Source organism: Schistocerca americana, chromosome 2 (assembly GCF_021461395.2).
Source record: "Schistocerca americana isolate TAMUIC-IGC-003095 chromosome 2, iqSchAmer2.1, whole genome shotgun sequence".
NCBI lineage: Eukaryota > Metazoa > Arthropoda > Insecta > Orthoptera > Acrididae > Schistocerca > Schistocerca americana.
Window position 1 is genome coordinate 922238912 of NC_060120.1, and position 14494 is coordinate 922253405.

Genomic DNA, 14494 nt, shown 5'->3' on the forward strand with positions numbered 1-14494 from the left:
ACGATTGCGGTTTATCGTATCGCGACATTGCTGCTCGCGTTGGTCGAGATCCAATGACTGTTAGCAGAATATGGAATCGGTGGGTTCAGGAGGGTAATACGGAACGCCGTACTGGGTCCCAAGGGCCTCGTATCACTAGCAGTCGAGATGACAGGCATCTTATCCGCATGGCTGTAACGGATCGTGCAGCCACGTCTCGATCCTTGAGTCAACAGATGGGGACGTTTGCAAGAGAACAACCACCTGCACGAACAGTTCTACGACGTTTGCAGCAGCATGGACTATCAGCTGCGGTTACTCTTGACGCTGCATCGCAGACAGAAGCGCCTGTGATGGTGTACTGGAAGACAAACTTGGGTGCACGAATGGCAAAACGTCATTTTTTCGGATGAATCCAGGTTCTGTTTACAGCATCATGATGGTCGCATCCGTGTTTGGCGTCATCGCTGTTGAACGCACATTGGAAGCGTGTATTCGTCATCGCCATACTGGTGTATCACCTGGCATGATGGTATGCGGTGCCATTGGTTACACGTCTCGGTCACCTCTTCTTCGCATTGACGGCACTTTGAACAGTGGACGTTACATTTGAGATTTGTTACGACCCGTGCCTCTACCCTTCATTCGATCCCTGCGAAACCCTTCATTTCAGCAGGATAATGTACGATCGCATGTTGCAGGTCCTGTACGGGCCTTTCTGGATACAGAAAATGTTCGACTGCTGCCCTGGCCAGCACATTCTACAGATCTCTCACCAATTGAAAACGTCTGGTCAATGGTGGCCGAGCAACTGGCTCGTCACAATACGCCAGTCACTACTCTTGATGAACTGCGGTATCGTGTTGAAGCTGCATGGGCCGCTGTACCTGTACACTCCATCCAAGCTCTGTTTGACTCGATGCCCAGGCGTATCAAGGCCGTTATTACGGCCACGGGTGGTTGTTCTGCGTGCTGATTTTTCAGGATCTATGCACCCAAATTGCGTGAAAATGTAATCACATGTCAGTTCTAGTATAATACATTTGTCCAATGAATATCCGTTTATCATCTGCATTTCTTATTGGTGTAGCAATTTTAATGGCCAGTAGTGTATGTAGAAGTTTAATAAGATAAAACACTTGTAAGGGAAACAAATCGTTTGTTACAACATTGCAGCATCAGTAAATCATATAAAGCCTAGTCATCAAAGTCTCTGAAACGTGTATCATGTGACACCAGGACGCTAAACCACGGAAAGGAGACACGAGAGCAGCATCAGGAGCGCCAGAACAGAAAGGAGAGACTTAGGGCGTCCAGAGCGTTCGACGTAAGAGTGACGAGGGCGAAAGATGTGGGAGTCATGTAGTTAACAGGGTGGCCCACAGTTATGTATCAACTGTTTGATTTACTGTAGTATTTTTAATTTTGGAGAAGAGTTACGATGCAGCCTGAGAGTGGCGATAACGGCCACTGGACTTAAAAATGATTAGTGTACGACAGAAAATATGACGAAACGTTGTCTCTGGGACAGCGCGTGTGTTGCGTGCGTTTGTACTCTACAAAAAACATTTAAGGGGGGATGAGACAGGGGACGCCAGTCGAATTTGAAGGAAATGGTGTCTCTGGGTTAACAATCGCCAAAATAAACAATAAATCTGACGCTACTGGTAGTGTTTTCAAAAGGTTCAAATGGCTCTGAGCACTATGGGACTGAACATCTGTGGGCATCAGTCCCCTAGAACTTAGAACTACTTAAACCTAACTAACCTAAGGACATCACACACACACCCATGGCCGAGGCAGGATTCGAACCCGCGACCGTAGCAGTCGCGCGGTTCCGGACTGAGCGCCTAGAACCGCTAGACCACCGCGGCCGGCGGTAGTGTTTTGCAAGCGAGGGGTTGAGAAGGGATGATAGTACAGTCGCTTGTTAGAAGCCGTTAAATCTCAATGGTCTACATCCAGTGATCTGAGCATTTCACGCACAACATTGTACGGAATAATGAAGGATCTGAAATAAAGCCATTTCACACTCGTCTGATAAATGATAGGATAGAACTTGGAGTGTACAGAGAAATGGTTGGGAATTATGAAGGTTAATCGAGGTTTGGAAGAAGGCATCGAGGTGTTTGAAATGACAAAGTGTATCGACGTCAAATACACAATTTGGCCAAACTACGGGATGTTTTGACAGTAGAGTCCACTGGGTACCGGTCCATGCAAGGTGCTCGTGTCAACGTTCCTCTCCTTCTCCAGACATGGATCGATTTGGATGGTGCTCTGGTGGACTACACCACGGAGAGCAGAACGTATTAGATTAAAATACTTGTAAGGAAAAGAACCTACATCTACATCGATACTCTGCATATCACACTTCAGTGCATGGCAAAGGGTTCAGCGAACCAGCTTCACAATAAATCTTTATTATTCCACTCTCGAACAGCACGAGAAAAAACGAACACCTAATTTTTCCGTGTGACATTTGATTTCCCTTATTTTATTATGATAATCGCATGCGGAGGAAACAGTTGGTGATAGAAGGTCCCTTTGTTTTAATGATCTCCACCCCAAATCCCGTATCATGGGTATCATATCCATGACACTCTCTCCATTATTTCTCAATAATACAAAACGCGCTGCTCTTCTTTGAACTTTCTCGATGTACTCAGTTAATCCTATCTGGTAAGAATCCCACACAGTGCAATATTCCGTAAGAAGACAGGCAAGTATAGTGCAGGCGGTTTCTTTAGTAGACCTGCTGCAACGTCTAAGTTTTCTGCCAATAAAACCCAGTCTTTAGATCACCTTCCTACAACATTTGCTATGTGTTCTTTCCAATTTATGTTGCTCTTAATTATGATTCTTAGGAATTTAGTTGGATTCACGGCCTTCAGATTTGATTGCTTTATCGTGTAACCGAAGTTTAACGGATTCCTTTTAGCACTCATGTGAATGACCTCACACTGTTCATTATTTAAGATCAATTACCAAATTTCGCACCATACAGATATCTTCTCTAAATCGTTTTGCAATTTGTTTTGAGCTTATGATTACTAGACGATGAACGACAGCAAACAGCCTAAGACGACTGCTCAGATTGTCTTCTAAATCTTTTATGTAGATAAGGAACAGCAGAGGGGCTATAACATTACCTTGGGGAACGCCAGAAATCACTCTGTTTTACTCGATGACTTTCCGTCAGTTACTACGAACTGTGACCTCTCTGACAGGAAATCCCAAATCCAGTCACGTAACTGAGACGGTATTCCACAGGCACACAATTTGATTACATGCTGCATGTGAGGTACCGTGTTTATTTTCAATTTATGTTGCTAGTTTCCTTGCCGCAGTGCTTGAAACATCATATACACAATTATGGGACACCCTGTAATGGAAACAGAGTACTGAGGACACAAGATAGTTGTGACACCTGAACAGCAAAATTATCGAAGAAGTTTTATTTTTTAAAAAGTGACGAACAGAGCGAAAAAATGTGGTGCAATCTCTAGTAAGGTTATACGATAACAAGCGGCGTCGAAAACGAACTGGGAATAATAAGTAATAACTCAAAAGGAATAACTGTATGTCTATTATTTCATTTAATCACGTATCTAGAAAAGATCGACACCCTCAATCTGAGATTGCAATCACCTTAACGGTGACAAAAAGTAGATCATGGGCATGTATAGAAAAACACAGTTTTAAAATAAGGACTCGGGAATTTCAGTGATCCAGATTAAAATTTACGTGTTGCAGGTTCTTTCACGAACATTGTACAGCAGTCAAATTACGTCTTATGAACGGATATAAACATCCGTTCCACAATACACTGTTAAAAACTACCACTTAAAAGCTCGAAAACAGTAAAAATCCAGTAGCAGACACGTTGTACTAGACTTTCCGTCCCAGAATTTTAACAGACAGAAACAATATAAAACCTTTATAGCAAAAGGCTGCCTTACAGCATCACACATTCAAAATCTGTTCTATATGCTCGGAAATATCATGTTAACAGTCTGGTACAGTGGTGTAGCGTCGAATGCTTCACGAAACTACTGAAATACAGAACATGAATGAGACTACACGCATTGTTCGCTGGACATTGTGTATGATAAGTCGGCCAGCATTTCTTACGACGGACTATTTCCTAAGTCCTGCTGATTTATGGACTCAAGCTTTTCTCTTTAGAATACGCATTATGATTCAGATTAGAATAATCTCTATAGCTCTGCGCAACCGTGCTATTGCTTTTCTTAAATACGGCGTTAATCTGCTTAGTACGTCAATAGGTACTGTGACTGACACGAGTAGCAATCAGATTACATAGAGATATATAAAACTGCGCACTTTGTCCCAGTTTCCACCAGCATAAGTGAGTTTTTAATTGTATTTATTCGCCTTCTAGCAGGCAGGGGGATTTAGCTAGCTGCATTGTTATTTAATATGTTTACAACTTACATATTCGTTATTTGTTAATTAAAGTTGCCTTCAGAGTTGCAAATAATTTATTAGTTACTAGTTTCGAACATTTCGTTCTTTCGCAAAGCTGGTTGCAGGTGATGCTCCAAAAACGACCAGCTTTGCGAAAGAAGCGGCGACACTTTCTGCGCATCCCACCCATAATTTTGCACGACAATGCTCGGGCGCATACGGCGCAAGCTGTAGCTGCTCAGTTCGGTCGATGTGACTGGGAAGTACTGTACCATCCACCATACTCCCCGGACTCAAATCCTTGTGACTTCGATTTGATTCCGAAGATGAACTGTTCCAGAGATTCGACAGGCAGTAGACCGCTCCATTCGCACCATCAACAGAACAGGCTCTGCTAACGGTATACTATGCCTTTCACATCGTTGGCAACGAGCTCTACACTGGTGACTACCTTGAAGGACAGTAACAGGTGCAAACATGTGACTCTTTTGTATCGGTTGTGTATAAATAGTTGCCACTATTTAAGTTCCAACCTACGTATTTGGTCTTCATACATGCTTGACCTCTTCACATTTTTCGAATAGACGCAATCATTATGACCAATGCGATACTCTATTTGCTTCACAAGCTGCGACATCGTACTGAGTGCATCACATGTTTACTTCGCTTTCATACGTTTTACGCATGACTCTAGTATGTTCTTGTTTCTTCTGTATTCATTTCATAGCCTACATTAATCAGATAATGCGGTTCATCCACTGTTATGGAATTTTATCATTGTTTTCTTGCAACTGAGTACCGCAGAGTACGAGGGGCCCTCTGCTGGTCACGTTCCTCCAACCACTTCCCGCCTGTGCGGAATTCTAGAGTTAGCGCCAACAGAGGGCGCTGATTATGTGCAGCACTATGTTTTCTTTCATTTGTGGCTCCTTTAGCGATTTGTTTTATGGTTGTTTAATATTACCCGGTACGTGATCAACGGTGTTTAATATTTATGTCATATCTAGAATATTGGCACTAGAGCACATGTCAACCACTGTTTAACTCTTCCTCTTTTTAACAATATTACTTTTGTCGTGTTCTTCTTTTTATTGGTTTTCATTACTGTGATGCCTTTTATACGTATAAGCTTATTACAGACTTCAACTTTTTGTATCCCCCTTTATTTTCGCTGTTTCAATTAATTATTGAAAGCTAGTGTATGCCGACATTAGCGACATCTGGTGAACTTACAACACAAACGTCTTGTGGCTACTTTACGGCAGTTTGTCTTAAACAGTAGTACTACTGACAACATGACTCGTGCATGTGATGTTATTTCTATGTATTTGACGATGCTGGTGCTGATTCCGCATTTAACATTTGACGATGCCATTATGGCTGCAGTACATTAGGACTTTGTTTTTATGAAACAGATCTGATGATGGTCATTAAAGACCGAAAACGGTAATCTGTTAACAAAAAGTTTGTGACCATAGACGTAAATTAAAGGAAACTCTATTTGCTGTTTAGTCAGGTTGGTCGCAGTTTTATTACCAGAGATTCTCCCATTCTTCCCTTGAATATATCGTAAGGAACTAATTCGTACGGATTTAGATTATGTCCTTTACTCATCTATAATTTGTGAGATAATCAGATTTGTAATTTCACGTCTCGTGTCGTTTTACATATAGTCAGACTTCGTCAATAAATCATGATTTCAATGACTCCTCTTTAATTTCAGTAGACAGACGTACCTCCCCCTCCCCCCCCCCCCCCCCCCACACCTACAGTTATTAATTTAATACAAGATGCACAGCTAATGTCCATTTGTCAGTGCCACCCACCTTACCCGTTTCCTTCTGCATACCTCATCATCATACGTCTGTATTGTAGTGGCGGAATCTGCATATCGATAGGGGATGCTTCATACAGATCACTGACTTAATACGGACGCGTATTCCCTCCCACAACGCCAGTGGCAGCTTACATTGTCTTTTGAAAATATCATGCGATTTGGACATAAGATTTTTGGCTTTAGGGTATGGTTTGTCACGCTTACGGGTAGGGGAATTCTTAGTCTGACGATTGTCTTCACAGATTTTGGCCTGCTCTTTGGTGTTGCGGTAGCAGTTGAGTAGTAGGTGATTTATTTACACCTGTCATTTCAGAAGGATGATCTGTATGTATCAGTCGGAGGTGGATTGCTCACTTCGTTGGGCACCCTTGCTTCTGCTTCAATCAAATCAGCAGAATGTATGGCACGTCTTGGCCGCGTCTGTGCCCCCGACGGCCAGTAAAATGGCTGGTGACATCCCATCCTGTGACACGCCGAATTATTTGACTTACAGTGGCCACACGAGTGTTATTTGAAGAACGTCGCAGTTTGAGTGTACACACAAGGACAGGTTATTGACAGCGTTGATACTAGAATTACAGTGCAGGCTACTAAAATTGCAGCACCATGTAGGGGGCAAGAATAAACGTCAAATCGGCACCAAGTGTACTACGTCTTTGCTTATGTAAGTGATGAGCTTTCCAGGGTGGCGACACAGAGTAGGAGTAAGCCAATCCAAATTTTTTATGTAAGGAAAGATTTCGCAACAAGTTTCTAATTCAGAAATCAATTTTCAATGAAACTTCCTGGCAGATTAAAACTGTGTGCCGGACCGAGACTCGAACTCGGGACCTTTGCCTTTCGCAGGAAAAGGTCCCGAGTTCGAGTCTCAGTCCGGCACACAGTTTTAATCTGCCAGGAAATTTCATATCAGCGCACACTCCGCTGCAGAGTGAAATTCTCATTCTGGAAACATCCCCCAGTCTGTGGCTAAGCCACGTCTCCGCAGTATCCTTTCTTTCCGGAGTGCTAGTTCTGCAAGTTTCGCAGGAGAGCTTCTGTAAAGTTTGGAAGGTAGGAGACGAGGTACTGGCAGAAGTAAAGCTGTGAGGACGGGGCGTGAGTCGTGCTTTGGTAGCTCAGTTGGTAGAACATTTGCCCGCGAAAGGCAAAGGTCCCGAGTTCGAATCTCGGTCAGGCACACAGTTTTAATCTGCCAGGAAGTTTCATATTAGCGCACACTCCGCTGCAGATCTCATTCTGGCATGTTTCAATGTTGATTATTTGTGCGAAAATTGTGTTATGCCTCGCATAAGAAGGAGAATCTCCTACCAGCACGTGTAGAAAGTCGACAGCGGCAGGATCGTGGTCTATCGAGACAGCGGTTTCTCGTTCCGCGATACTGCTGCTCACGTTGCCAGCAATGGAAATGATGGGTTCAGGAGGACACCGCTCAACGCAGTGCAGGACCCCAACGGCCCCACGCTATTAGCGCCCTACAATCTAGGGAAACAAAATTTGACACACCACGAAGGAGCTATGCAAATTGGTCACAAATTGATATTCATGCAAGTACCGACGGAAAATGCAGAACTGTAAACTTAGGCGGCCGATGGACGAATGTGTGACGCTGGAATGCAGTTTCACTGTGCAGCTGGCACGGATAAAAATGCAGGACATGTCGATACCAGGGCATTAGGTGACTTTCACTCCGTCTACTGAGTTGGACATTACTATGCCTCACAGACAGGCGGGTGAACAATATATACAGATGGAACTTCCTGACAGATTAAAACTGTGTGCCGGACCGAGACTCGAACTCGGAAGGAAAGAAGATTGGGTTTAACGTCGCGTTGGAGCATACGCTCGGAATGTGTCAAGCATGTGGAAGGAAATCGATCGTGCCATTTCAGAGGAACCGCCTAGAGGAATTTAGTGATATCACGCAAATCCTAAATATGGTTGGCCGGGCCCGTGTTTCAACCAGAGTGCGAGTCTAGTGTGCTAACCGCTGCGCCACTTCGCTCGGTTCGAACTTGGGAACTCTGCCTTCCCCGGGCTGGTCCTCTACCGACTGAGCTACCCAAACACGACTCACGACCCTTACTCACAACTTTACTTCCACCACTATCTAATCTTCTACATTCCAACATTCACAGAAGCTCTTCTGCGAAAGTTACAAAACTAGCAGTCCTGGAAGAAAGGATATTGCGGAGACTTGGCTTAGCCACAGCCTGGGAGACGTTTTCAGGATGAAGGAGACGAGGTACTGGCGGGTGTAAGGCTGTTGCGGACATGTCGCGGGACGTGCGAGGGTAACTCAATCGCTAGAGCACTTGCCCGAGACAGCGGTTACCTGATCCAGTAGTGCTTACATTGTGTACTCAATGATACAACATATCAGTACGCTAGGTGATGGGCCCGTAAGATTAATGAGTGCAGTCCGACGACGTTTGTTCTGCTCGATGCCTCCACACAGGGCTGGTTCGAGAACAAACTTCCCTACAAGAGTCTTATCATTACCGCCCCCTCCCTCCCCCATTTTCTCTCCTACAATTTCACCAGAGTCAATTTACACTCTCAGTTGTGATACGCTGTGTCAGATCTTGCATTTGTATGCTCCTGGCATCCCTCACAACCTGTCGCCTCAAGTTGCCGCTACTAATTGTGATACGTCCTGTAAAGAAATCTTACAATTGTGGCGCTTCTGGAATCCCTCACAGATGGCCACCCGTAGCGGCGGCTTGTGTCACTGGGACTAAAATCAGCCCTGGCCCTACACGCATATACATCCACAGTGATTTTATACGCAGCAACGCGATTCGACTGAAAAGACGCTATGGGGCACTATTCCGATCGGTGTTGTTATTGGGGGCTCCGATGTCGACGCGTCTCTCTCTAATACAGCGTCAAGTAAGCCGCAAAACTGGTTGCACTGTCGATACAGCTGTTGCACGGAAGAGAATTTTCTGAGCCTAGATACATGAACTGGCTGTACGACCCTGCACGACCAAATATACGCATTCTAATACATATTTCATCAAATGGGACGGAAATCCTGACGCTGTGTTCGGTCGTGGTCTACCCACTGCTGCCAAATCGCCGGAAAGTAGCATCTCTCCTATTCAAATATCGAGCGATTCGTCGACTGCTCCAAACGGCTTATTTTGAGTCCAACTACACGTTCTCTCTCAAATGCTCACATCTGCATATGTTGAGAGAATGAAAGTTTCGCGCTTTAACAGAGTGCGCGGTGATATGAAACTTCTTAGCAGATTAAAACTGTGTGCCAGACAGAGCTTCGAACTGGGGAGCGTTGCCTTTGACAGTAGGATTTGTATTTCTTCCATGTTGAGGCCGATGGCTGTGCCCTGTCTTCTAGGTTTTCGTGATGATGTCTTACAACAGTATAATGTAAGACCACGTGTTACCCGCTCTGTGCTGTCCTACCTCGATCTGGAGGGTATTCAACTGCTACACTGGACAGAGCGTTCTGTAGATCTTTCACCATTTAAATCATCTGGTCATGAGTTGCCAAAGATTGGCATCCAGCGATTACGATTGACTAACACGGAATGGAATCACCCCACGGAGATCAGTCATGTATTCTACCGACTAAACCGTAAACACTCAGTAAATAAAACTATATTGTATGATATCTTCCCTTATGTTGCAGTTTAAATGACCATCGGTGTATGTTTCAACAGAGGTGCTAGCGCTGTGCGGAATGAAATACGGATGCCATCAATACAAAATAAATAGGGGTTTCAAAAAGTAATATCAGAAAAAAACTGAAATATGTACACAAATAAACGCTACAAAAGTCCTTTTTTCCTTGCAGAATGCCAATAAACATTTCATTACGTTGGCTTTTCAGATCATTATGAGTCTAGAACATTCCATATGCAATAAAAATGCTTCTCATTGCCTGTGAACTGTACCCAGAATTTCCAGACTTATTAGGAAAACTATAAGGTCAAGTGTAAATATATTTCCCCACACTGTAAAATCTCGAAATCTGATATTTTGATTATGGTTAACAGTATATAACGTAAATTAACTGATTTCAACAAATGAACTCCATACTTGGCAGTGCAGCTAGTGTTATTCTACTATAAAGGCTTATATAAACAAAAAAAAGATTTAATAGAACTGCAGATCTTCATTCTTCAATAAAAATGTGGTAATTCTGTCACTTCTGTCACCCTTTCCAGCTATTAACACCTCATTTATTTTGATAGGAACACTAGCAAAACAATGCTAAGGCCTCTTAGGATAAATTTATTGAGATGAAAACCTGTTTACACGTGATTTTACACTAATTACATCAATTTATGCAGATATTCAAAATTTGGAAACAAAGATTTTTGCTTTTCTTTTGAATAACATTCCATAAGACCACTTGAAGCATTTCGAACACTGTTCATTTTTCCCTATCTTATTTTGGGAGAAAAACTTTCACTAAATAGTGGATCTTCGTCAACTGTATTATCCTCGCCATCAGTGGAGCTTATATTTCATATCTGATTGCATCTGAACTTGAGTTATGTCCCTGTATCTTCAGTTTGTCAGCCCTAGCTGACCTTCACTAATGACGCTATTCTTTCTCCTTCTGTCGTTGTTTGGCATTCTTCCATTTTCTTGGATACTCTTAGAGAGATCTGATCTTATTTTTAGCTGTAAGGTATGCATTGTACAAAATGCACTGTACATAGGTTGTCATAAATTCGTACCTGGGATGGACTGAAGGATCTGTAAGGTGTTGGATTTAGAGCTCTAGTTGTGCCTACTCCAAACGAAACGAATGCAGCCGAATCGCTGCCACAATTAAAATGCAATATTCAAATGCTAGTCTTTAATTATCACTAGTTAACCAATGAAAAACATGCCATACGTATCAATAGAACTCTTTAATACTGAGTACACACTACAGCATCTACCATGAATACTGGTTTTGAAAGTCACAGTGTGTAAATCTATTGCATCACTGTCAAGGGTCAACTGAATTGTGCTCAAGAGCTCTGTACACTACCTACAAGACAGCTGCATCATGTGTAGAAATCAAAGTGGAAGGCGATTTTGGGAAAGGGGACGGATTTTAGACACTTTACCTTACTTGTTTGTTTCTTATTGTCATGTAGTTCAAATTTCAATTCAAGAGACTTTTGCATCAGCGCGCCATACTGGTATTCTTATTTCTGTCACAGGTACAGAGAGAACATGAAGACTTTGTCATCGATATTTTGCGAGCACCAAGCGGACTCTGTGGAGCGCGCCGTGTGGTGGGTGGAGTACGTGATACGTCACAAGGGGGCCCCGCACATGCGCAGTGCAGCCCTCGATCTGCACTGGTGGCAGCAGCTGCTGCTCGACGTCATAGCCTTCATACTGCTCGTAGTGATTGTGACTGGTGGCGCCATCTTGTATCTGGTTCGCCGATTATTTGTCACGCTGAGAAGCAGTAAGATGAAGCAGAAGAAACATTAATGTGTACTCACATGCAGCGAGAAGTACACTTTAAGGTGACCTTGTTGTCCACATACACTGGTACTGAGAATCAAGGACGTGTACATATATCATTGGGTGGGACGTATTCCCTAAAATCGTTTACATGATTATGGCTCTCGTTCTGACTAAGCACTTGTGGCACAGTCCACTACACCTGTTACCTACCACATATGTCAGTACACAAGCAAGCTGTTGAACTGGAGATATGGGTGTCAGTACTGACAAACACTACTGGGCGTAAAACACAAAAATCAACAAAAATATAACAAGTTTCGAGCTGAAGTTGACATAGCAGGCTAGTAGTAAGAACTAATATCCCTTTATTTGGACATATGTGAAAACATATGTACATCTGTCTAACAATTTGATTTGTTTTATTGCATGGAGAAACAAATTCTGTAAGAATTTAACTTTTATTAAGTTTAATAATACTTTCCTTTGTTAATGTACTTTTGTTATTCACTAAATCTAGTAACGTTTTGTCATATTTTTTGCTGCATTTTAATGACATGAGGTAAGAGATCAAATGATACATCATTATGGCAGTTTTCTAATATAGAATTCTTAGTTGGTAACTAGAATACAAAAAACCATGCTGCGACATCAACTCAGATTACTATTATTTACGATTACAAGGCAGCTTATTGCAAACTTACAGTCAGATATTTATTAATTGTTGTTGGGGTCACACCCATCCACAATCTGTGGAATATCTGGTAAAAGACATGATTTCTGCAGCTAAAAAGAGTGTTAGCAACTGAAGTAGTTAGCTGTGTGAGGATTTCCTTCTTCAGTGTGTATATAGTGAGATGTGCTGGCGAATACACACAACATAAAAAGATATCTTCATTCCACTCTATTCTGTCGTTCCTATATTACTTTAAAGAAAGCAGAACACTTTAAAAACTACTGTAAAACATCCTGAATAAGTGCTTATAAGTCAAAACATTACTAAAGTTTCAGTGATACAAACATGTAACAACTTTTTGTACAAAATATACCAGTAATGTTAATGGGTGTACAACTCAAAAATCAACAAAAAGATTAAAAGTTTTGAAGTGAAGTGAACATAGCAAGGTCGCTGGAAGAACTAAGATCCCTTTCTTTGGACAGAGAAGAAGTAAAGGAAATTGGCTGAAATCCACATAGTTAGAGGAATGCATAATTGCTAAAGCAAATGGCACTTCTCTATAACAATTGATTAGCTGTCTCACAGCAAACTGCACAGTTACATTCATGCTAGCCGATTTTATTTTATTTTAGACCATGAAAACGTCTTATTGAATATAATTCGAATGTGTGATTGGTGCAATCCATCAAGCTAAAACACTGGTTGTGCCTCACAGTATAACATTTAAACGGAGATACTTGACTTTCAAGCTAATATTCTCTGTTTGATCTATTATCTGTGAGAAGCAATTATTATTTTAAGTCTCAATAACGTTTCCAGCATGAGATTTTCACTCTGCAGCCGAATGTGAGCTGATATGAGACTTCCTGGCAGATTAAAACTGTGTGCCGGACCGAGAGTCGAAATCGGGTCCTTTGCCTTTCATGGGCAAGTTTCATATTAGCGTACATTCCGCTGCAGAGTGAAAATCTCATTTTGGAAACATCCCCTAGACTCTGGCTAAGCCATGTCTCAGCAGTATCCTTTCTTCCAGGGGTGCTAGTTCTGATGGTAAAGCACTTGCCCACAAAAGGCAAAGGTCCCGAGTTCGAGTCTCGGTCCGTCACACAGTTTTAATCTGCCAGGAAGTTTAAGTCTCAACGACATTGTATGAACAGATACTTCAGGACGGATTGACTTTGCATAAGTTATAAATTTTATTTGCCCACATGTAACAGTTCTTCTCCACAGCCGAGAAATATTACGAAAAATTGTATATGAATTACTTGTACTGTAAAACAATGATGTTCATTTAACCTCCTCTAATGGTTCTTCTCCACAGGGAAGAAGTATTGCAAGAAATTATGTGTAAGTTACTTGCATTGTAGAGCAATAAAAATACTGTTCTTGCCCCAATGAGATCCAACAGAAAAAATAAACATAAAAAATTAAGTTTCACTATTATTTAATAGTTATTTCGCTATGAAAAGATGCATTACCAGAAACTACCTACTGTACTAACGTAATCATTCATAATACCTCTGGCAGCCATTTTAGTTCATTTGCATAATATGTGTGTGTGTGTGTGGATTTTTATTTTATTCTGTGTTTCAATACAAGCCTGTTTATGTTCATTGAGAAACAATTTAAAAATATTACGCAGCAGCAGTCTTAATGCTGATTATATCCTCTTTGAATCTCAGGATGTGTATAGTAAATTATATCATTGACTGATTACTTAAATATTCGAGTCAAACTTGAATTAAAATGATATTATGACGTCTAAATGATACTGCATGCTCCTAACAGTGGAAGATCTGTAAAAGATCAAAACTGCCATCATTCCTGATTCCTTACTTGCTTCACAACTATACTTTTATTTAGTTTGTTTATTTATGGATTTTTGATCATCATTACTCCGCAGCAATTTGTTGATGTTGACCGATAACCGTAATGTGGAATACTATTGTGGAATAGGAACAGACGGGTTGGCAATGGATTTGTGGACAGATCCACTTATAGGAAAGAGTTCTTTAAAAAGAAGTACCGACAGACAACCGAAATACACCATACAAACTACACTAGACAGCATCCTGCAGATATATGATTCAACATTAAAATTTTCTGTTGTAGAAAATATGATTATTTTC

The 14494-nt window shown here is 41.7% G+C and overlaps 1 protein-coding gene across 1 annotated transcript in view; it reads left to right on the plus strand.

The window, feature by feature from the left end:
• The window catches only part of LOC124595353 (UDP-glucosyltransferase 2-like), a 93343-nt gene extending 81466 nt beyond the window's left edge, over positions 1 to 11877 (plus strand). The window contains exon 7 of the mRNA XM_047134068.1: positions 11434 to 11877. Coding sequence (XP_046990024.1) covers positions 11434 to 11713 — 280 coding nt within the window. The 3' untranslated portion in view covers positions 11714 to 11877. The remainder of the gene's footprint in view (positions 1 to 11433) is intronic.
• The last annotated feature ends 2617 nt before the right edge of the window (positions 11878 to 14494 follow it).